Source organism: Schistocerca serialis, chromosome 4 (genome assembly GCF_023864345.2).
Source record: "Schistocerca serialis cubense isolate TAMUIC-IGC-003099 chromosome 4, iqSchSeri2.2, whole genome shotgun sequence".
Lineage (NCBI taxonomy): Eukaryota > Metazoa > Arthropoda > Insecta > Orthoptera > Acrididae > Schistocerca > Schistocerca serialis.
Window position 1 is genome coordinate 736,533,311 of NC_064641.1, and position 25,552 is coordinate 736,558,862.

At 43.7% G+C, this 25,552-nt stretch overlaps 1 protein-coding gene across 1 annotated transcript in view; it reads left to right on the forward strand.

Moving 5' to 3' along the window:
• Positions 1-25,552, forward strand: part of LOC126474735 (uncharacterized) — a 575,439-nt gene that overhangs the window by 53,219 nt on the left and 496,668 nt on the right. The window contains exon 4 of the mRNA XM_050102214.1: positions 3,847-3,941. Coding sequence (XP_049958171.1) covers positions 3,847-3,941 — 95 coding nt within the window. The remainder of the gene's footprint in view (positions 1-3,846; positions 3,942-25,552) is intronic.

The window sequence follows — 25,552 nt, forward strand, 5'->3', positions numbered from 1 at the left end:
ATTCCAGAATGAGATTTTCACTCTGCAGCGGAGTGTGCGCTGATATGAAACTTCCTGGCATATTAAATTGTGTGCCGGACCGAGACTCGAACTCGGGACCTTTGCCTTTCGCGGTCAAGTGCTCCAAAAACTGAGACTGAGGAGACGAGGTACTGGCAGAAGTGAAGCTGTGAGGACGGGGCGTGAGTCGTGCTTGGGTAGCTCAGTTGGTAGAGCACTTGCCCGCGAAAGGCAAAGGTCCCGAGTTCGAGTCTCGGTCCGGCACACAGTTTTAATCTGCCAGGAAGTTTCGTTAGCTACATTGTTTATTGTCTTGCATTCAATTGTTTCCTGTAGTGATAACGCAAGAAGTGCTTTTTTTTTTTTTTGCTTCTGAGCAGAAAATGCTGAGATCGACCTCCAAAATTATCAAGAGAAGATCTGAAGGACATTGAAGAAAGAAAACAGTGAATATAGTGAAAACAATATACGGTCTGTGTGTGGCCTGCACAAAAATTCAGAAATATAATTCTTCACTTCATGCTGCTTGCAAATCAGTGGCATGGTAATTTATAGCAGATACAGTGAGGAAAGCCGTGAATTTAAATGAAAAGTGCGTAGCAGGAATGACTTTGTAAGTGCAATAAAACTTTGAAATAAAATTCCAGTAACTTCTGTTTTTTGTAGCCTAATGTACCTTTGCTCTGAAACCATTTATCCCAGAGCAACGAAATTCTAATAGTGAGCTACCGTTGTGCACATGCAAGAAGTGATATTTTTTGGCTTTCTAGCTATATTACAAAGGAACGTATGGTCTTTTTTATTTTAAAAATTTGCCCGAAAAATGGAACATTTTAAAAAATTATAAATTTAATGTACTAGTCTTGAAAAATATCAGATCGTTAGCAAACAGTTTAAATGTATGTGAAAAAAATTTCAGTACTCTTCTGTTAGCACTTCCTGAGAAAAGGTACACTGAAAACTGTCAGTTTAACATGGAAGAGATACAAGATACCTTCTCCCCTTAAGATAAGAAATGAATTGTAACCTGAAGTGTTTAAGTTCAAAAGGAATTAATTACGAGTATATCCTTGTGCTTTTCACATATTTTCTAATGCTTTGCACCGATTGTAGTACGTTTTGCGAGTTTCTTTGTGGATTTCAGACATATTGTAATAATTAAAAACTAGGTACGAGTTTCTTAACACTGTCTCACGTTAGCCGCTGCATCTTCTTACAAAAGCCCTGTTGGGATGTCGTTTCTTTTATACCTTACGCCTGTCATGTTTATCTATTCTGCTTCCCAGGTATCAATTTTGTATATCTCTTCAAGATCCTCTATCCTGTCTGTAACATTAAGTCCTCTATCATGTCCACGTCTGATGCACATGTTCCATTACATTTAGCATAAAACCCTATTTCTGATCACTTTCAGCTATCACTACTGCATTATCAGTGCACTGAACTGTGCTAATTTTTCTGTCTTTGAGAAACAATCAGAATACTTTACGTGCCTCGTTGCCTTTTCAGTGTACAAAATAAGCATTAGTGGCGACAGAGAACATCCTTGCCTTGCCTTGCATCTTTCCCGATTTTATTTCCTACACAATTCTGTCAGTACGCTCTGTACTGATTCGCTTTGAAGAAAGACAGTGGGTTTCCATTTCTCTCTGTTATCTATACCACACTGTTTGAAAAAGTTTAATCCCAGACTATAAAAAGCTTTTCCATATTTATAGCACCGCAATAAGCTTTAAAATATGTCATTTGCATTCTGAAAGTGCTTTCCACTCCATATATACATCGTAAAATCGTTTCGAAGCGTGTTTAAAGTCCAGACGTTTGGCAGCGCCTCACCAATAAAGTTGAAAAAAAAAACATGGGAATTGCGTGACTCGTTGTCTTGGAGTCTTGGACTCTGGCGAGATTTACAACCACGGATTAGACTCCGTAAATCTGTCAATCTGTCACCCACTCCTGATGCGAGTGGTTGCACGTCTTGTGACACTTGTTCAATGCTAGTCTATACGATGATTTTCTATGTATCATATACTGCCATATACGCGAGAAAACTGCAATTCTTCCACCTCCTAAGGAGACCAAAAGAAGAATGAATGGGTTTACGAGACGGATTCGCTACTTTACTAAGCATGTTATTAGTGTAGTCGCTGAAGATACAATTTCTACTCGTCTACTCCTCGTTGAGCGGGTCAGACAAGGATGACGCTCGATTTTGGAAACGATATTCATGATTATTTTCGATAAAATAACTAAAAAATTACAAAACCGACTCTAGAACTTTACTGCACACCCTTAAGTTTGTACTGTGTATTTTTTAGCTATAAAACTTGACGGCAGATATTCACCTAGTGCGAGGTTGGTTGATGGGAGCTCTGTACGACAGAAGTTTCAACTTGCTTTCAAACCGATATCATGTCAAATGTCTAACGTAGTACAAACGTATATTTTAAAACAAGGTTTTTAACAGAATGGCGGCATTCTGAAATAAAAGTCAATACGGGGATCGCCAGAAGGAATCCTTCAGAGCACTTTGTCGTTGTTTAATGGGAGCCAGCCTGTCCCTGCTTTGCTGAAGACACTCGAGGAGAACTTGCTCCATGATAGGCGCACTCAGGTTCGAAAATTCTCATCGCAATTCTTACGAACAGTGAAGTCCTCCGCTCGTGTGGCGTCTTTGGCAGGCGAGACGTTTCAACTCGAGTGGGGTGCAGTACTGAGCACTTTGGTCTTGCTCGTTACATAGGCGATTCGAAACTGGTAACGGTACCCTTTGAATAAAGGAACTGAAAGTAAATTTGTGGCTGTTGCTGTCCCAACACCATCAACATTTGTACTAGTATTTGCTTAGGATAAATTCAGTTCAATTTTCTGTTTGCAATGTGTGTGTGTGTGTGTGTGTGTGTGTGTGTGTGTGTGTGTGTGTGTGTGTAGCAAATTGTATATGCTAATGCACACATAAAACTGGATTTGAAATATATGACTTCCAATGCAGGTTTTTGTTGATGCACTGAAACTACTCTTTAAACCTTACTTCTGAAACTGGTTGGAACAGAGCTCTTCTTGGCATTTTATCTATATTTTCTATAGCATTTTCATCTTCACTATCAGAGGAATTCACTGTGCAAGGATGTCCTCTTTCTCCCAGTTATTGGCACGACATCTTCACGTTATTATTGTTTACCAGTCAGTTTCGCCAAGCTGAACGGGACCAGTCTTCAGTCAAAAACAAGAATTCGTCATCCTCGCAATTAGATAATTCCGGATTTTGTCATTAAAAAGAGCTTCTAGTTCCTCATCAGTCAATATTTCATGCATTTCTGGAGAGTATAGAAATAAGTTATTTCAGTATTCCATTATCGAAGATCAAATTAATAGTAGCGAATATGCATTACAACCTGAGGTCCACGTTCGAGGATCTACAGAAAATGAGTTTTTACATAGTAACGAACAAAATTTATACACGTCTGAACTAATTCTCAGTATCTAGATTTTTGGAGATCGTTAGGAAAAATATAGATTCTCAGACTAGTAATTAGCACAACAATTATCTACATACCTTTTCGATTTGTATAAGTAATCATTGTCCGCGAAAGAACTGCTATAAACTAGCACGAATAGTACCTTGCAATGTGCTTCGCACCGTTTTTAGAACTATAAGGTCCACTTTCGCGGACCATCGATCTACAAGCGGAAAAGTATTCCTATTCACGGAGAGGGGAAAAAAAAAAAAAACGAACGAATGTTCACCATGTGTGGATCGAGGGAAGCGAAACAGAGGAGGTGAAAGCGTTTTTCACTTTGTGCTGACAAAGCAGTAACGTGGCATGTTTTTGTTTGTGTGTGCAGCGAGGACGCTGACGTGGCCTACTGGATAGGCGCCACCGACCGCACGCTGGAGGGGGACTTCCACTGGAGCGACGGCCAGCCCTTCCAGTATTCCAGTGAGTACTGCAGCTTATGGCACATTTAATATCCAGAGAAGAGCGAAAAGACAATTTGTAAAGCGTCATTTATCACATTAACACATTTGATACATCATCATCATCGTTGTCGTCGACGACGTCGTCGTTATCATCATAATCATCATCAGCAGTAGCATCATCACCACCACACATTCGCGGTATTTGGCATGCTCCCGCTATACTGCTAGATAAATTGTTCAATCTGTCAATCCTATGTTCCACCTAAATACCTCGTTCCTTGGGACTGATACTAGAGCATATTCTGCTGCTGGTAAAGCCTCTGAGCAGTACGCTACTTCATTTATCAAGTGCTTCAGAGAGATGCCATAGTAGTTAAGAGCCAAGACTCGCATTCTGGAAGAGTAATTTGGACTTTCCTTAATCGCCTTAAGACTGTGAATGATAATGGTTGGAGGATTCCACTGAAAAGGACACGACCGATTTCCTCCACCTCCTGGTCTCATCCGAGAGATGCTCCGTCTCTAACGACCACGTCATCAACGGAACAGTAAACCCTATCTGTGTTCCCCTAAATCAGTTTGGGAAAAGTGCGTTAAACCTAAATCAAGACAGCCGGACGGAAATTCGAGGTCGTCATTTTCTTACATTTAAGGATTGCGCATATGTCTGTCCCGTATTCGTTAAGTTTGTCCATCGTTTCCGTGATCGACCTCCTTAACATCCCACTGCGTTAAATCAACCTTGTTGAGAATTCGTGTACTAGTTCGCACGGTTCGCGTTTTGGCACTTACGGATGTGAAGAAGTATGATACAGATATACAAGGGGCGGTCAATAAGTAACGCAACGCATTTTTTTCTCGAAGCAGGTTGGTTTTATTCAGGGTTCCAAAACAACATATTATTCCCCATTCTGTTGGCTAAAAAACCCTGTTTTCAATATAATCTCCTTATTAGGAGAGCCTGTGCGCCCGCGTACGTTGACGTCGGGGCGAGCGTCTTGCCGCATCAGTAAACTCCCCTCATCCACGAACTGCTGGCCAAACAGTTGGAAGTCGGAAGGTGCTGGATATGGGCTGTAGGGTGGAAGAGGTTGAGTCCAATGAAGTTTTGTGAGATCCTGTCGGGTGAGCAGACTTGTATGGCGCTTTGCGTTGTCATGGAGAAGGAGAATTTCCTTTGCATATTTGTGGCGGTGAACACGCTGAAGTCGTTTCTCCAATTTCCTGAGTGTAGCACAGTACACTTCGGAGTTGACCGTTGCACCATGAGAGAGGGCATCTAACAGAATAGCCCCATCGGAGTCCCAGAAGACGGTCGCCAGGCTGAGGTAGCGGCTTTGAATTTTTTCTTCGGAGGAGATGTGGAGTGGCACCACCATATACACTCGTGCTCATAAAGTAAGGATAATTGCAGAATGTGGTGTCACACAACGTGGAACTACACAAAACTAGCGTTAATAGCATAGGCACATAGGGAACACACACTGTGGTGTCACCGCCAGACACCACACTTGCTAGGTGGTAGCCTTTAAATCGGCCGCGGTCCGTTAGTATACGTCGGACCCGCGTGTCGCCACTATCAGTGATTGCAGACCGAGCGCCGCCACACGGCAGGTCTAGAGATACTTCCTAGCACTCGCCCCAGTTGTACAGCCGACTTTGCTAGCGATGGTTTACTGACAAAATACGCTCTCATTTGCCGAGACGATAGTTAGCATAGCCTTCAGCTACGTCATTTGCTACGACCTAGCAAGGCTCAAAATGGTTCAAATGGCTCTGAGCACTATGGGACTTAACTACTGTGGTCATCAGTCCCATAGAACTTAGAACTACTTAAACCTAAATAACCTAAGGACATCACACACATCCATGCCCGAGGCAGGATTCGAACCTGCGACCGTAGCGGTCACGCGGTTCCAGACTGTAGCGCCTATAACCGCACGGCCACCTAGCAAGGCGCCATTACCAGTTACTATTGATACTGAATCATGTACAGTCAAGAGCGACGTTCACCATTAATGGATTCAAGTTAAGTATTCTACCAGCTACGTCTGTTTTTTCTAAATTCTAATTTCCTTGTCCTGTTCCAGACCTCACGCCAGCCTGCGTGAGCTAAAACGCGTGCCTTTTGGCTTCCTCTAGTAACACGGTGTTGGCTCTCCTGCCAACCACAACACACACGACATAGATCTGTAAGTACACAGTATTGGCGATAAGTTGAGAAAACCCGAAACACACATGCTAAAAAACGCCACTGTTTCCTGCGCATATACCCCGACGTCAATATGGTATATGATCACCATGCACACGTACACAGGCTGCACAACGGGTTGGCATACTCTGGATCAGGTGGTCGAGCAGCTGCTGCGGTATAGCCTCCCATTCTTGCACCAGCGCCTGTCGGAGCTCCTGAAGTGTCCTAGGGGTTTGAAGACGTGCAGCGATACGTCAACTGAGAGCATCCCAGACGTGCTCGATGGGGTTTGGGTCTGGAGAACTGGCAGGCCACTCCATTCGCCTGATATCTTCTGTTTCAAGGTACTCCCCCACGATGGCAACTCGGTGGGGCCGTGCGTTATCATCCATCAGGAGGGACCCATTGCACCCCTGAAAAACCGGACATACCGGTGCAAAATGACGTTCCAAAACACTTGACCTGTTACAGTTCCTCTGTCAAAGACATGCAGGGGTGTACGTGTACCAATCGTAATCGCACCTCACATCATCAAACCACGACCTCCATACACGTCCCTTTCAAGGACATTAAGGGGTTAGTATCTGGTTCCTGGTTCATGCCAGATGAAAACCCGGCGAGAAACACTGTTCAGATTATACCAGGAATCGTCCGTGAACATAAACTGGGACCACTGTTCCAATGATCATGTACTGTGTTTTTGACACCAGGCTTTACGGGCTCTCCTGTGACCAACAGTTCAGTGGAATGCACCTTGCATGTCTCGGGGCTAATAAACCGTGTCTGTTTAGTCGTCTGTAGACTGTGTGTCTGGATACAACTGTTCCAGTGGCTGTGGTAAGGTCCCGAGCAAGGCTACCTGCAGTATTCCGTGGCCGTCTGCGGGCAGTGATGGTGATATATGGGTTTTCCTGTGGTGTCGTACAATGTGGACGTCCGATAGTGTAGTGCCTGGACACGTGTACTGTCTCCTGGAATCGTTGCCATAATCTTGATGTGACACTTCGTGGCACACGGACCGTGCGACGACTGCAGGTCGAATGCACCGCATGGTCATACCCCGAGGTGATTTAAACCCGCAAACCGCCTACCAGAGCGTTGTTTCACCATGTATCAGCATTATCCGTAATTCATGAGCGTGAGTGTAGATTGCTGTTTTGTTTCCGGTTCGAAGTGTTGAACCCATGTTTCATCGCCTGTGACGATATTCGACAAGAAATTGTCACTATGAGCCTTGTAACACGCAAGCGGTTCCTCAAAAATAGTCCTTCGTTACTCTTTATGGTATTTTGTTAGGCGGCGAGAAACCCAGCGGGCATACACCTTTAAGTACCCCAATTGGTGGACGAGCGTGTCAGCACTACCAATAGAGACATCCAGTTGACCAGTGAGATTTTTGATTGTGATACGTCAGTCACATCGGAGTGTCCGCATGTTCCAACATGCAGGAATCACAGCTGTGTGCGGCTGGCTGGCACACGGGAGATCGGACGGATTTGCGCGACATTGCAATGATGACAGACCCTCGCCCGACGACTCACCGTGCTTTTGTTCACTGTCAGGCCTCCGTAGACCTTCTGCAGGCGCCCACGAATATCTGCGGTGCTCTGGTTTTCCTCCAAAAGAAGCTCAATGACAGCTCTCTGCTTGGAACGTACCTCCGTTACAGAGACCATTTTGAAGGCTATTAATAGCCCTCCTACCAATAGGAACTTCTTGAAACTATAGGCGCTGAAGCGCGGATATTCCACGATGCCCCACAACAGCCTCCGAATTTTATCTACCGAAATTGCGCGAGAAAAAAGTGTTGCATTACTTATTGAACGCTACTCGTACTAGAAATCCCATAGTTGCTTGGATGATTGCAGAAAAATGGAAATGGAAATGTCGTACCCGTCGGGTAGACCGTTCGCCTGGTGCAGGTCTTTCGATTTGACGCCACTTCGGCGACCTGCGCGTCGATGGGGATGAAATGATGATGATTAGGACAACACAACACCCAGTCCCTAACAAGACAATGGTAGCTATAAGTTACCCCATCCCTTCACTTCAGAAAACACCTTTGTCCTTTCGTTCATACAGCGGTGTCGAAATACCCTCCGGTGGCTGACTGCTGTCCTGTGTGACAAATTCCCGTAAGCTGAGTGCGGCATCCATTCCATCAACCTGCGGCTGAATACCGCGAGAGACTATTGTTCGGCAAATGTAATTAAAAACGGGGACATTAGCGCCGGAGGAATAAATCTGCCAATTCCACGGTAATTGCCTTTTCATTTAACCACAAACGCCTCTCTGCGGTGCGGAAATATGTCAGCGGCGGTCATTAAAAAATACACCGACGGCGCATGCTGTTGCATACGCGCAGCCCGGTAATAGGAGAACACTTCCAGCCCTCCCCCCTCCCTCCACTCACCTACCCCTCACCATGCAGCACTTTTAAACTGAACCTCCCCCCCCCCCCCCCCCCTCCAGTCCCCGCCTCACAAACACACACCCACACACACACACACTCACACATTCAAGTACATTCCTCTATTCGTCCAGTATACTAAAATTTTTATTTCTTACAGGAAACCACCGCGAATGAAAAGATCGTTCTATCGTAGCTGCCAGCTTTTAATAATTTTACGTTAAACTAGCTTTTTACAGTATATACGAGGGGCGTTCAGAAAGTAAGCTCCGATCGGTCGCGAAATGGAAACGACTATGAAAATCCGATAAAGCTTTGCACAGATGTGTTGGGTAGTGTCTCTAGTATAACCCCAGTTAGCATCACGTCGCTCTTCTCATTTCTGAGCTCGCAGTGAGTGCGTAAAGATGTCTAGAAAATAGTGTCTGCCGCCAAGTACGAGGGCCTGGTGAGAAATTTCGCCTGAAGCTATGCAGCTAACATTACATAACTGTCATGCTGTTTCTTCTTCAAGACAATTCTCAGCCGCATTCTGCAGGGGCAATGAAGATGCTCCTGCATCGTTTTCAAATGGAAATGTGAGATTACCCACAATACAGTCCGCAATTGTCTCCCCTTGAGTTTCATCTCTGGTCACATGAACCGCTGTCTTTGAAGACAACATTTTGACACAGACAACGAGGTGTAGGCCAGCGTGGAGAATTGGCGGAAAGCACTGGCGGCTGCCTTCTATGATGAAGCTATTGAAAAGTTGGTACAACGCTATGACAAAAGTCTAAGTCAGAACGGCGACTACGTAGAGAAGTAGCTGAAAGGTGTAGCTAATTGTTACAAGTAAAACATTTCTGATGTTCACTGTGGTTTCAATTTGGCAATCAATCGGAGCTTACTTTCTGAACAGGCCTCGTATATATATATATATATATATATATATATATATATATATATATATATATGGTGAAGCGAAATTCGCGCACTCGGGCTTCGCAGCGCGACTCCTCACATGTCAGCGATAAAAAAATGTCTGTTACAAAGTTTGGTCCGGCGAGTACATTCGGCAGAAAAAGAATGTTGCAGAGTGACAATCTGGCAACACTGTAACCACATGTGTGGTAACTACCTCTGTCAGCACATATCACCTGTGCTGTAGAGTTGGTGCAGTGGATAGAGTTTTGGGTTAGCATGTAGGAGGTCGATAGATCGATTCTGCGTTGAGGCATATGTTTTTTATTTGGTAAATGTAGTCCAGGTCGTACGGTATCTGGTGTCTTACTGGTCAACAGCGATTGCAGCGGGTCGTTTAGAAAACATTTGCACTTACATACTACAAGAGCAGAAATGGAAGATTGGTCAGCTTTGGAAGAAGCCCTTTGCACGTCGTGGGCGTGAATTTATTCGCACCACTTAAACCTGTTTTCTTCGTACCCTACCACAATGGCCCCATAGACTAGTACCAACTATTATTTTTGCCTCGTCCAGGTCTATTACGTTTCGTTAGAGCCTTATACTGCCAGTAGGACTAGCAACATGCTTTGCGAATAATGTTCAAACTCTGTATGTATTATCACTATGGTCCCACTAATTATGCCCTTCAACACTGAGTCTGGTAACCGCATGCTGTTTAGTACGTACATCAGTGAATTATTATTATTCTATCAATCATATTGTGGAAACATCACGTCTATTACCGTTAGAGAGTCCGCTCGTGGTAGCTGAGTGGTCAGCGCGACGGAATGTCATACCTAATCGTCCGGGTTCGATTCCCGGCTGGGTCGGAGATTTTCTCCGCTCTGGGGGGGTGTTGTGTTCTCCTTATCATCATCATTTCGTATTCATCGACACGCATGTCGGCGAAGTCGCGTCAACTCGAAAGACTTGCACCAAGCGAACGATCTACCCGACGGGAGGTCCTAGTCACACAGCATTCCCATTTACCGTTAGAGAAACAGTGTAATTCGAAACCGAACATTTCACAATTAGCGGTGTCGGGATGAATCATGCAGAACAATATCTGTCAGACGGGTAAGGCGCGTTAGGTGGAACAGCGTGTACAACTGACGGCGTGCTTGTACGTTATGCGCAACCCACCAGAGAGAGACTAGTGAAGAACGGAGTAACGAGCCCGTGACAGACTGCAATGTACATACGTACGCGTATCGAATTTTCTCATTGTAAATCTCTAAAACAGTGTGGCAGACGTATGGCATACATTTTTTTTTTTTTTTTGTCATCAGTCTACTGACTGGTTTGATGCGGCCCGCCACGAATTCCTTTCCTGTGCTAACCTCTTCATCTCAGAGTAGCACTTGCAACCTACGTCCTCAATCATTTGCTTGACGTATTCCAATCTCTGTCTTCCTCTGCAGTTTCTGCCCTCTACAGCTCCCTCTAGTACCATGGAAGACATTCCCTCATGTCTTAGCATATGTCCTATCATCCTGTCCCTTCTCCTTATCAGTGTTTTCCACTTATTCCTTTCCTCTCCGATTCTGCGTAGAACCTCCTCATTCCTTACCTTATCAGTCCACCTAATTTTCAACATTCGTCTATACCACCACATCTCAAATGCTTCCATTCTCTTCTGTTCCCGTTTTCCCACTGTCCATGTTTCACTACCATGCAATGCTGTACTCCAGACGTACATCCTCAGAAATTTCTTCCTCAAATTAAGGCCGGTATTTGATATTAGTAGACTTCTCTTGGCCAGAAATGTCTTTTTTGCCTTAGCGAGTCTGCTTTTGATGTCCGTCCGTCATTGGTTATTTTACTGCCTAGGTAGCAGAATTCCTTAACTTCTTTGACTTCGTGACCATCAATTCTGATGTTAAGTTCCTCATGTTTTCATTTCTACTACTTCTCATTACCTTCGTCTTTCTCCGATTTACTCTCAAACCATACTGTGTACTCATTAGACTGTTCATTCCGTCCAGCAGATCATTTAATTCTTCCTCACTTTCACTCAGGATAGCAATGTCATCAGCGAATCGTATCATTGATATCCTTTCACCTTGTATTTTAATTCCACTCATGAACCTTTCTTTTATTTCCATCATTGCTTCCTCGATGTACAGATTGAAGAGTAGGGGCGAAAGGGTACAGCCTTGTCTTACACCCTTCATAATACAAGCACTTCGTTCTTGATCGTCCACTCTTATTATTCCCTCTTGGTTGTTGTACATATTGTATATGGCATACATAAACGATGAATAAGTGGGTATGCTGCTGGTCCGCGTTGCGTCTGATAGCCGAGCTGGTGTTGCCGCTCATAAGTAAACTGCTAGATATCCTCGTCAACTCCATCCAGATAAAAATGTGTTTCGTCAGCTGGAGCTGCGCCTTCGGGAGTCAGGTTCTCTTCTTCCACCATCGCGTGGCAGAGGTCGTCCATGGACTCGACGTACTCCAGCTACAGAGGAAGCTATTCTGGAGATCATACACGAAGAGCTCCAGTGAAGTACACGTAGCGTAGCGAGGCAGCTGCGTGTCTCACAACGCACGGTCGTTAACTTGCTGCACGAGCATCGGCTGCATCCCTATCATTATGCTTTCATGCAGCACCTGCATTCTGCAGATCGCCATCAGCGGATGCAAATTCTGTGAATGCTTCCAACAACAACAGGAAGCCAACGATGATTTCGTGAACATCCTAATATGATCCGATGAAGCAGCATTCACTCGTGAGGGGTGTCTTCAATAATCACAATGCCCACCATTAGTGTGAGGTTAACCGGCACGTCACTCGCAACCGTGGATATCAAGTCTGCTATGGTATCAACGTCTCGGCCGGAATATTGGGCGACAGGTGTTTGGGCCCCTATATGTTGCCTGACCAGTCGACTGCACGAAGGTATTATGCATTCCCCTCAAACCATCTGCCTAACGCTCTGGAAGAGGTCCACTACATGTTCGGCAGAGGATATGGTTCCAACATGATGGTGCACCTCGACACTCTGGAATTAATGTGCGACAGCATTTGGACGGAAAATTTCCAGGGAAATGGCTCGGACGTGGAGGTCCAGTTGTATGGCCATCGTATTCACCTGATCTACATCCCCTGGATTTCTTCCTGTGGGGACACCTGAAGGAGCACGTGTACTCTACTCAGCTGACGAATATGGTAGAATTGTCATAGCGTGTTCACGCTGCTCTTTTTACTATGGACGCAGCTTTGCTTGGAAGGGTCCAGAGCTGTATGAACCGGCGGGTTTCGCAATGTTTGGATGTGCAGGGATGTCGCTTTGAGCATCTGTTGTTCTGAGGACAACTTATTCTGTTGTGAAAGTCGTGCGGTCATTAATATGGACATTATTATTGTCGCTGGTTGCTAATGTGCGACATCTGAGCGCTCACATTACGTGTAGTACAAATGTCAAGTAGATGTGTTACATTACTATGCTGTCATCTTTAGCATCACGAAATTTATATTGTTTTGTGGTTATTCTATCCTATGATAGGTCATTTGTTTCAACTGTCTATTCCTTATTTCTCTAACCACGTGTTTCTTATGTTCGCGTTACAAAATATATCCCAACCCAGGATCGAAGCCTTGACCTCCTGCAAGCTAACCCAAAACTGTATCCACTGCACCAAATGTACAGCACGACTGCCATTTACTGACAGAGGTAATTACTAAGCATGTAGTTACATTGTTGCCAGATTACCACTCATTAACACCCTTTTTCCTGCCGGATCACTCGCAGGACGAAATTTTGTGAGAGACATTTTTTTTATCTCTGGCATGTGAGGAGTCGCGCTGCGAAGCCAGAGTTCGCGAATTTCGCTTCACCATGTACAGGATGTCACGTTTATCTTGACCCCCCTAAATAACTGTTTGTCGAGATGCAAATTACAAAATGTTTCAAGCAAATGTTCTTTATCCGTCAGGGGGACATCAATCAGCATGATCGCCTTCGTTGTAGCTTTGATTTTTACAAAGATATGAACAGCGGTATGACTTTTTAAATGGCACCGTGTATTTTTTATTCTGTAATTCATTTCCAGTCTTAAAGACCTATTCAAAAATGTATCACAGTGTACCATTTACTGAAACACAATGTTATTAATTACATAACACAACATTGACTTTGAGCCCGGGATCACAAACTCGTCCACTTGCTGGAGTTGTCAGGAAACAAATGAAAACCAAGTAAAAACATAGCACAAAATTTAATTTGACTCTCCTGTACCATTGCCCAGGAGTAGACCATTCAAAGGTGCTCAAAGTGGTGACCCTGGACACCGATACACTGGTGCACTTGTTGAATGAAAGAAATATTTACTGCTTCCAGTGTTGTCTGCTGACGAGAATTCCAAGCAAGCGCGATACGCTCCTGCATGTCCTCTGGAGTTGTTGGAATATCGCGATAGACAATGTCTTTAATGCATCCCCAAAGAAAAAAGTCCAGAGGATTTAAATCAGGAGATCTAGCAGTCCAAGTAACGGTTCCTCCTCGGCCAATCCATCTGGCAGGATACCATCGGTTCAGAACACGACTGCAAGCAAGGCATTATGTGCTGTACATCCATCGTGTTGATACCACATAAGCATTCTGGTTCTTAGCGGCACTTCATCCAAAAGAGGAGGAAGAATTTGTCTGAGGAAATTGGCATACGCGGTGCCGTTTAGACTACCATTGATGAAATAAAGGCCAATAAGTGTAGTACCAAGCATCCCACATCAGACGTTAAGTCTCCATTGACGCTGATGTTCCACCTGTCTAATCCATGGTGGGTTGCCGCTGGACCCATAATGCATGTTCCTTGTACTTACCTGTCCATTGTTTAAGAAGGAACATTCATCGGTAAATAGAACATTGGAGAAGAAATTCGGGTTGGCGAGCATTTGCTGCTGTGCCCACTGACAGAACTGTACACGATTCTGGAAATTATTCCCATTCAATTCTTGATGTAGGTGTACATGGTAAGGATGGAACCGGTAACGTGCAAGAATACGATGTACACTGGTTTTAGGAATGCCAGTTTCGTGTTCAACCTGTAGTGTGCTCCCATGTGGATTCATAGCAACGGAAGCGAGAACAGTAACTTTGGTAGCTTCGTCTGTGCGAGTCCTACGACGATTGCGTTGTCGTGTGTTGAAACTTCCCTGAAGCGTCGCAACAAGACGAGAAAACGTCCGTCGGGAAGGTGGGTTCTTGTCAGGAGATCGCTCCCTGTACAGTTCCGCTGCCTGCGTATAATTTCGCCTACCTTCAACAACAACAACAATAAAAGAAACGTTTTGTCGATGCAGTTTGTACGAAGGACAGCCTTTATTGTATGCCTACACTACACTACAGTAATTAAAATTACACTACTGTAGTAAATGTACCTGTACGTAAGAAAACAGTATAGCAATTACTGTTCTGCTAACTAAGATTCCCCATACATGAGTAGCATTTCTACCTTCTCTTCGTTGGCGTCCATTCTACTCACACAACTCTTCAACTGACGACGGTTGACGGAATGACTGGTGTGCATTCTACTTATGTTTACATTTGTCCTCTGTCAACGTCGGCACGTGGATGTGTTTCATTACCCCGAGTACCTGCACTAAGCGCTGGGAGCGTCAACGTCAATGTTGTGTTATGTAATGAGTAACGTTGTGTTTCAGTGAATGGTACACTGTGATACATTTTTGAAAAGGTCTTTAGGAGAGGAAATGAATTACCGAATAAAAAATTACAGGGTACCATTTAAAAAAGTCATACTGCTGGTCATATCTTTGAAAAAAACAAAGCTACAACGAAGGCACTCAAGCTGATTGATGGGTGGTCCAAATAAATTGGACACTTTTTCCTGCATTATCATTTGAATTCTGAGGAAACTGTCTGCTTCTTCGCTGATTGACATCATGCTACTCCAGACAGGTCTTCATACCTAATTGTGATATAAAAACGTGTCGCATGATCTTTGGCCCCAAAACATGCTGACAAACTTATTTACTCCCTGCTGTACTCATTCTCGCGATCTGGTTGACGCATTGAACAACACAAGTTGCTCTTCATATTAAATGTAAGGTAATAAGGGGTGACATGTATAATTGTTTGACAATAACCTTCTGGAAATTCTTTCCTGTATTCAGTTGACTTACCTCTGCCCTAGGGGTAATAGAGGTCTCTTATTAGTTCAGCATTTCTATGCAAATAGTGAGTCATGTATTTACCAAATTTGGTTGAAATTTCTCCAGGCCTCCTTGAGTAATGCTTTTATGTCACATCCTACAATCACCACCGTCAACAATAGCTCTACTTCGGCAGTCTGACTGTTGTAGCAATTTTTTTCCGTTTCGCAACTGATATTTTTGCAAGTCTGATAAAAATTACTTTAGATGTTATAGATATATGCCGACAGGTTACTGTCTTTCTGTCATTTCGTTTCACACACGTCTAGGGGTAGAACGTCAGTGGGGCTGTGACCAGTGACTCTAGCGCCACCGAAAACTATGGACTCTACTGATATCGGTCGTGATCGAATATTTATACATGTGGTGGTTTCCGAACCCATATGCCCACCTCCTTCACTACAGGAGTTGTAGGAATGTGGCTGTACTAATTCAGAATCCTTAGCAAGTGCATACACAACAGCTTACCAGAGTTTCATTGTAATCGAATGAATGGTATGGAAACACGTAGAAATGAACAAACAACGAAACAAATATCCATTTTGATACATATCATTTGTTGCAGGCAAATTCACAAGAAATAGCGTGATGTCAAATTAACTAGCAGTCTGCAGTGCGACAATAAGCTATGGCTAGCGAGTTGACGTAGATTAGTAATTAATGTAGACTTTTAAATTTATTGTGCGACTTCATTATCAGCAGCCGCAGCAGCAGTATTTTGACATCTTTGGCTGGAAGAAGGCTTCTGCCAGAGTTCTTTTTTGTTTCATGAATTGCAGACTTCAGCAATATTCACCCATGCTTCTCCAGTGTGTATGTCAGTGCCATCCACCAACTTCTATTAGATCGTCAACGTTTCCCTTTATCTCTCGGAATTCACCAAAGGGTCTCTTTAGACACAGACAGTCACTTAGGAACGAAATAAAGTTCAGGGGAGCTAAGGTGAAGTGGCTGCAGGAAAAAAGTACAGTAATCGGGAAAGAAATGGTGTCAGAATTACTGAATCAGCATACTGAAAAATCAAAATAACTTTTCGTGAAATTAACGGCAAGGGTGTCAATATTAAGAGAATATTCGCGATTCAGTGTTAAGCGTAGAGGAAAGAGAGGACAGGTGGAAAGGGTACATTGAATGCCTCTATGAGGATGAAGACTTGTCTGATGACGTGAATGAGGAAGAAATGGGAGTAGATATGTAAGACCTAGGAAATCCAGTATTAGAGCCAGAGTTTAATGTAGCTAGAGTTTATTGAGTCAAATCGTATGGACAACATTCCTTCGGAATTTCGGAAAAATAGCGATCAATTGACTATTCGAGTTGGTTGCGTAGAATCTTTGAGTTTGGAGACATAACGTTAGACTTTCAGAAAAATCTTATCCACCGAATCCCGAAGGTAGAAAGTGCATATGAGTGCGAGAGGCATCCAGGCTGCTGATAAGAATCATGTAAAGAAGAACGGAAAAGAAAAATGAGGATCTTTTAGATGACGCCGGCCGAAGTGGCCGAGCGGTTCTAGGCGCTACAGTCTGGAACCGCGCGACTGCTACGGTAGCAGGTTCGAATCCTGCTTCGGGCATGGATGTGCGTGATGTCCTTAGGTTAGTTAGGTTTAAGTAGTTCTAGGGGACTGATGATCTCAGATGTTAAGTCCCGTAGTGCTCAGAGCCATTTGAACCTTTTTTTTTTTTAGATGACAATCACTTCGGCTTTTGGAAAGATAAAGGCATTAGATACGCAGTTCTGATGTTGCTACTGATACTGGAAGCAGTAGTTAAGAAAAATAGAGAAACGTTCATAGGGCAAAGCTACCTGAGAAAGTCTTGGACTAAATTAAAAAATTCTGTTGCCTTAAAGCAAAATATCAACCCGCAGACGAATCAAGGATGACATAAAGAGGAGGACAGCACAAGAAAAGAAGTCTGCTAGTTTCAAACATCGGCCTTATTATGAGGAAAAGGATTCTGAGTTTGTGCGTTTGGAGAGTAATATTGTATGGTAGTTAATCATGGAACGTAGGAGAACCGGGAAAAAGTGTCGAAGTGTCTGATATGTGGTGATGTGGTGTCGTAGTAGGCTCTTGAAAATTTGGTGGGCTTATAAGGACTGACTAGATTCTCCGCAGAATCAGCGAAAGAAGGAACATATGGGAAACACTGACATGAATTTCGGCCAGGATGGTAGGACAATTGTTAAGATACCAGCGAATAGTTTCCATGGTACTAGAGGCCACTGTAGAGTACAAAAACTGGACGGGAAGATAGAGATGGGAAATATCCGATAAATATTAGAGAACGTTGGATGCAAGAGCTACTCTGAGATGAAAATGTTGGCACAAGAGAGGAATTCGAGGCTGTCCATATGGCACCGCTCAGAAGACTGATGACTCAAAGATGACATTTGCACATGCTATCTCCTTGGCTACATCTGCGAACCACATACATTTCATTTTCATTACACTTACAAGTACATTTCCCAATCCAAAAATTCCCTCATCCATCGGTTTGTTTTCTGTGTGTCTTTCCAGTTCCTATTATGTGCTAAACAGTCCCCATATTTTGAAAATTATTCGCACTGAAAGTGCAAGTCTCACTGCCATAAGTCAAATTTGTTGTAACTCTGTAAACATTCCACTTCGGAAGAATTGGCAATTGATTTCCGAAAACTCTGTTTATTTCCCAAAACCGGTGCACGAAATTATTATTCTTCTGATCAAGTCTATGGCCGTTAATCCAGCCGCTGTCTAGAGCTACACTAAAAGCGAAAACTCATCAGTTGGTTTTACCATTTCATTCTTCATTTGTACTGTTTTCTTACAGATGTGTCGTCTGTACATTGTCGTTGCTGTATTCTTCATTATGAAAACTGGTTTGACGCAGCTCTCCAGGCTACTCTGTCCTTTGGAGGACTTCCAGTTTCTGCATTACTGCTGCTACCTTCTTCCACTTTTCCCTAATAACTGTGTTCAAGCCTGGTTTTCTCTCTGCAATATTAACTGCCCCACACAAATCCCTCGGTTACTAATTACTAATTCATACTCTCCCGTTTCTGCTTTCGGTCAGCTTGTGCTATAAAGGTATTTTCTCCTCTGTTCGGTTCAGTACGTTTTCATTAATTATTCGGTCAACCCATCCAATCTATCGCATTCTTCCGAAACACAGAATACGAAAAGCTTCTTGTCAGTATTGTTCATTACCCTCGTTTTACTCTGGGTAAAGCGCTGCGCTCCAAACAAATACGAGTAGTTTGATGAAACTTCCTGGCAGATTAAAATTATGTGCCGGTCCGATACTCGGGAAGGTAGGAGACGAGGTACTGGCAGAATTAAAGCTGTCGGGTCGTGAGTCGTGCTTAGGTAGCTCAGTTGTTAGAGCACGTGACCGCGAAAGGCAAAGGTCCAGAGTTCGAGTCTCGGCCCGGCAAACAGTTTCAATTTGCCAGGAAGTTTCATATAGGCGCACACTCCACTGCAGCGTGAAAATCTCATTCTGGAAAGTTTGAGGAAAGAATTCCTGACACGACCAAGCGAGGTGTCATAGTGGTTAAAGAATCTGGATTGCACTTGAGAGGGCGGCGTTCAGATTCAAGTTTTGCAATGAAACTTAGGTTTTCCTAAATCATTTAAGGTGAATTCCGGAATGGTTCCACTGAAAAGGGAAAGTATGACTTCTTTTTTCTGTCCGATCCTGTTCTCCGTCTGTTATGACATCGTCATAAGCGGGACTCTAAATTCTAAGACTTCTTACGATTCTTTTTTCATTTTTTACTAACACTTAAAATTTATATTCGATGTTAACATACTTCACTTTTACAAAAATCTTTTCTTCTTACTGCCAGTCTGCATTTTATTTTACCTTACTTCTGTTGTCGTCACTTATATATTAGTTTCAGAAGCTCATTTCCTAGTATAATTATCTCATCATCACATGATTAAACTGAAACGACAAGTAAAATAAGGAAAGGATATGAGATGAGATAACATAAGGAATTAAAATTGAGCTACGGGTTGGACAAGGCCATTGTCTTTCACTTAATCTGTTTAATGTCTGTTTAGGAAATTAATTTGATACTGCTTTAACCGAAAAAGTCTGTAGGGCAATAGGAAAAGGATAATTAAATGTATAAGATTTGCGGATTTCAAAGTACTAGTAAATCAAAATGAATAACCAGTTAACAGTATGTTAAAGCAGCTGAACTTCAGATGTGAAGAATATGGAAAGAAAATATATTTGCAAAAGACTAGGGTATGTTTTGCTAATTTTTTTCAAGGCAGTCAAGGGACAAAAGTGAAAAGCTAGTCAGCTATCTATTATGCAAAGTAACCAGTTACGTGATTTGTTAGCAATAAACAACCATAAAAATAGCTATTGCAAAAGAAATGTTTCACAGAAGTAGTAGTGCCTGTAGTTCATTAAACGGATCAGTGAAGAAAAGATTGTTGAAGTACGTTGTATGATGTGTTGCTAAGCATGGTATCGAACATGGACGGTGCGACGAAGAGAGAAGAAATGCTTGGAGGATTTTGATATGAGTGTTTGGAGGAGAATTAAACATGTAGAATAAATAGATAAAATAAGGAATAAGTTTGTATTCCATCGGGTGAATAAGAAAAGACAAATCCTGGAACTGTTACGAGGAGGAGAAGGCAGTCTTTAGGACACTGCATCAGACGAGACTGCATGTTAAAGAATGCCCTAAAAGGACTGGTGATTGGGGAGAGGGTGAGTGGAAGATTCATATAAAATTTGAATGACGACAGCTTCGAAAAGGATGCGGAAAATTGTGAGGAATGGAGACCGCTGAACTTACAGCGAAAAGACTTCCTTGTGGGCAGAACACACCTACACCGCTATAACCACCTCACTCAGTTCGACTACACTTTGTTTTCCGTGTTTCACTGTTACTGATATTATATTCTTGATTACATGCTATAAGCACACTAGTCGAAAAATTGACTAATACCAATAACGCCGTCTCCACCCTTGATAATGGCCTCATGTTAAGCGAGAAGGAGAGAATAGAAGTTACTTCAGGCACGCAGATCAAGCTGAAGCCACTCATTGACGATAAGATCCAGTAAAGCTACCAGATTGCGGAAATGTTGATTGTTACACTTCACCCGCTGCTCCAGATAGCTGGAGACAATTTCTATGGAATCAGATTGTGTGATTCAGCGCGTCTGTAGAGTTAAGAGAGAGTGCCTATACATCCATCAGACCAGAATCATACTAGCGCAGCTCTTTAAACATAGCTTTGTCATCTTGGAAAACGCAAATGTCCACAGGATACTCATGAAAAGGTAGAAGGCAGCCAACACTTCGTCACGGAGAGAGTTAAAATATACATACTGCTGCATGTTCACGGTAATCTGAATGAATGGGTTCAAGTAACTAGGAAAACAGCCTCAGAATGTCACAGATTTCGACCCGCTGGTGCTCTCGACGTCTTGCATAATTTGAAAAGGGGTAAGATCGAGAGTCGTCGGACGACATTAGGTGCCTCCAGTCAGCTACTGTCTGATTTCTGTGCTGTTTGGCCAGTTGTGCCTCCCAGCAAACAAGAATTAACTGAGGAAATTTAAAATAATGTCTTTCAGAAATTTACTAAACGGTTCTCTGCAAATGGGCTCTCACAAAATTTTGAGAAAACACGGAATATGCAGTTCAATACAGTAAATGGCGTAACAACATTGGTAAATACCGGCTTTGATCAGAAGTCTTTTGCTAAGGCAGAATATTCAAAATTTCTCATTGATGAAAAAGTGTACTGGAATAAACACATCAATGATCTGCTGAAACGTTTAGGTTCGGCTGCTTATGCTAATAGGGTTACTCCAAATTTTGGTGATAAACGTATCAGTAAATTCGCCTAATATGCCCATTTTTTTCACTGCTTTCATATGGCATCACATTTTTGGATAATTCATCATTAAGAGAAAAGTATTCATTGCAGGAAAGCGTTTAATCAGAATAATAGTGGTAACCCACTCAAAGTCACCTTGCACACATTTTTAAGGAACTCGGGGTATTCACAGTACCTTCGCAACGCATATATACATTTATGAAATTTGTTATTAAAAATCCATTCCAATTCAAAAATAACAGAAAAGTGCATAGCAACAATGCTAGAATAAAGTATTATCTTCACTGTTCTGGGTTAAATCTGAGTTTCGCACAGAAAGGGGTGAATTTTGCTACCACAAAAACCTTTCGTCATTTACCAAATAGCATTAAAAGTCTGACAGATAGCCAACCAGTATTTAAAAACAAATTTAAAGAATTTCTGAGTGACAACTCTTTCTACTCAATAGAGGAATTTTTAGATATGGGGCAGGGAGAGGGACTGGCTCTGAGCACTATGGGACTTAACATCTATGGTCATCAGTCCCCTAGAACTTACAACTAATTAAACCTAACTAACCTAAAGGACATCACACAACACCCAGCCATCACGAGGCAGAGAAAATCCCTGACCCCGCCGGGAATCGAATCCGGGAACCCGGGCGTGGGAAGCGAGAACGCTACCACACGACCACGAGAGGGAGAGGGAGCGGGAGGGGGGGGGAGAGAGAGAGAGAGAGAGAGAGAGAGAGAGAGAGAGAGAGAGAGAGAGAGAGAGAGAGTTTGAGATTATATCGTCTAAGGATAACATACGTTAAACTGACACTTTCTGCGCCATTACGAAATGTCGCATTGATGATCTATGGAAGAAATATTAATGTAATATAATGTAATGTAACGTGCAGCTTTATGTGCCGTCATGAGCAATAAACGTCTCCGACGTATCAGACATCAAATGTCCATCGCAGACACTTTCTGCCACAATGTCCGCTCCGAGACTGGCTGAAATGGAGCTGCGTTTACAGACGACAGCAATTCCTGTCCGGATTGCCATCGATAAGGCGTGACACTCGTCTCTCTTCGCTGTCGATTAGGTCGTTTTTACAGCCGTTTTTGTTAAACCGAATTCCACTGCTAAGAGTTGTACATCATTCCTTGTAGACACGTTCGACAGTCTGTGTCCACACACCATCAGTTCTGGCGACTTCATTCAAGTTGTGACCAGGCGAATGTCTAAATACGATTGCTCTTTTCTGGCATTCCGTCACGTCTCCATGTCGACCCACCCAACTACGATTATCCCATACCGCCCAGTCGGCACACACACCACTCTACTAACACGACTTCAGCGGTAGGGAGTCACACGGACGCCTTACACCAGTTCAATGCCATCTGTACCGTTCGAAAGCGACCAGAGTGCTCGTTTTAAGAGAACTACCAGTATTTTGTCTATTGGGCTTGTTAGTTATACATTGATCAGCCAGAACTTTATGGCAGCTGCCCACCGTAACGTTGGATGCCACTTGGTGGTTTGCGGGCACCTGCAGCGGTAACAAACGTTTGTATTTGATCAGGCACGGACGAGGGATCACCCTATCAAATTGGGAAATCCATTGAGATAAGCGACTTTGATAAAGGGCGGTTTATTATTGCGTAGAGCCTGTGAACGAGTATCTCGAAAACGGCGAAGCTGGTCGAATGTTCACGTGCTACTCTCTTGAGCATCAGCAGACAGAGGTAAAAAGACAGTGAAATTACCACTAGGTGCTAAAAGGTTGGATGTCTACGACCCTTAACAAAACGTGTGGTTCGGAGGCTTGTCTGCTCTGTAAAGTAGGATAGATGGCGATCTGTGGCATCTCTGCCGAAAGAGCACATGATGGTACACGCACAAATGTTTCGGAGCACACCAGTCATCGTACATTGTTGAACATGGAGCTAGGCGGCAGACCACACCTACGTGTTCAAATGTCGACCCAACGACATCATCATTTACGATTGCAGTAGACACGGGACCGTCGGGATTCGACCGTCTACCAATGGAAACGTGTCGGCTCTTCAGGAGAAACACATGTTTGCTACAGTACGTCAAATGGTTCAAATGGCTCTGAGCACTATGGGACTCAACTGCTGAGGCCATTAGTCCCCTAGAACTTAGAACTAGTTAAACCCAACCAACCCAAGGACACCACAAACATCCATGCCCGAGGCAGGATTCGAACCTGCGACCGTAGCGGTCGTGCGGTTCCAGACTCTAGCGCCTTCAACCGCACGGCCACTTCGGCCGGCTACAGTACGTCTATGGTCGTCTCCGCAAACGCCGTCATCGAGGTGAAAAGGCGGCTCGAAAAGTCCAACGTGCCACGGACGCAGGCTGGTGGGAGCGGTATTATTCTATGGGACACATTCTCCTGCCCTTACGTGGGACCTGTGGCAGTATTCGAAAACACACTGACAGCTGCGAACCACCTGCTTTCATTCACGCTTGATGTCTTCCCCGACGGCGATGTCATCTTTCAGCAGCGTAATTGTCTGTGTCTAGGAACCAGAACCGTGCTACAGCCGTTTGAGGAACAGTGTAGTGAACTCACGTTGATGTCTTGGCGGCCTAATTCACCTGACGTAAATGCTGTGCAACTCATTTGGGTCGCTATCGGGGGCCATCACCGCAGAGAAGTGGCCCGTTATGTACGTGAATTACACAACCTGTGAATCGTGCCACATACCTCCACAAACCTACCAAACACTGTCGGATCCCTGATTCGCAGAATAAGTAACGTATTTCGTTCCAAAGATGGACAAACAATCCATTACGCAGGAGGTCAATGTTCTGGCTCATCAGTGAATAACCGTTGAGTTTCAGGCTGTCTTATTTATTTTCCTGCATCAGGAGTAAACAGTACTATGTTTGTTCAAATATTTTTCATGAACTCGCTTTCCTTGTTGGTTTTCCCATAATAATGGCGTTAAACACCCAGAACGGGACGAGGAAACGAAATGAATCTTCACAGCTTGAGAGAGTAGCCGGCGCTGTGACCTAGCGGTTCTAGGCTCTTCAGTCCAGAACTGCGCTGCTGCTACGGTCGCAGGTCCGAATCCTGCCTCGGGCACGTATGTGTGTTATGCCCTTAGGTTAGTTAAGTTTAAGTAGTTCGAAGTCTAGGGGCTGATGACCTCAGATGTAAAGTACCATAGTGCTTAGAGCCATTTTTCGAGAGGGTATCTGATGTTATTTCAATGATTACAATAGCGAGTCCAATTTACGGATGTCTTGCCAGTATTATAGTACTTATCAGTATGACACTGCAACTGCTGTGACCTGGATGCATACACTCATTCGGTTGGGAGAGATCATATCGCCTCCTGAGGTTAGTTAGCCCACAAATATTGTAACTGGTCAATGATATCCTGGATACTGGCACTGCGACTGAGTTGAAGTCCTAGCAGGTCACACACATGTTCTATCAGGGACAGATCTCGGGGTCTTACAGGCCACGGGAGTACGTCATCGTCACACAGACGAGTCATAGATATACACGCTATGTGTGTATGATCATTGTTCTCTCGGAAAATTGCACCGCGATACTTCGGCGTGAAAGGTAACACATGAGGACTTAGGATTTCCGTATCGTATTTCCGTGTCGTTCCAGAGTGTCCTCATATTTCACTAAATAACTACCAGCCGTGACGTGAAGTTATACACGATGTCTCATCAGTCCATGACTCTAGGAGTAATACAACTGTGCCTCTCTAAAACGCTGCAAGAAGGAACATCTCCACAGTTCTCCACCACACTTACCAACTATGGTCATCCGGTGTAGTGCAGAACTGCCATCCGTCACTGAACACAGTACGACTCCATTTGTCAGCATTCCATGCTTCCCGGTCAGGGCACCATGGCAAACGCAGACCTTTATGTCAGTGTGTGGCAGCTCACACGTTAATTTAGTCCAGCTGCTGTTAGTCTCCAACCATTGGTACAGGATGACACATAATATCGGCCGGCCGGTGTGGCCGAGCGGTTCTAGGCGCTTCAGTTCGGAACCACGCGGCTGCTACGGTCGCAGGT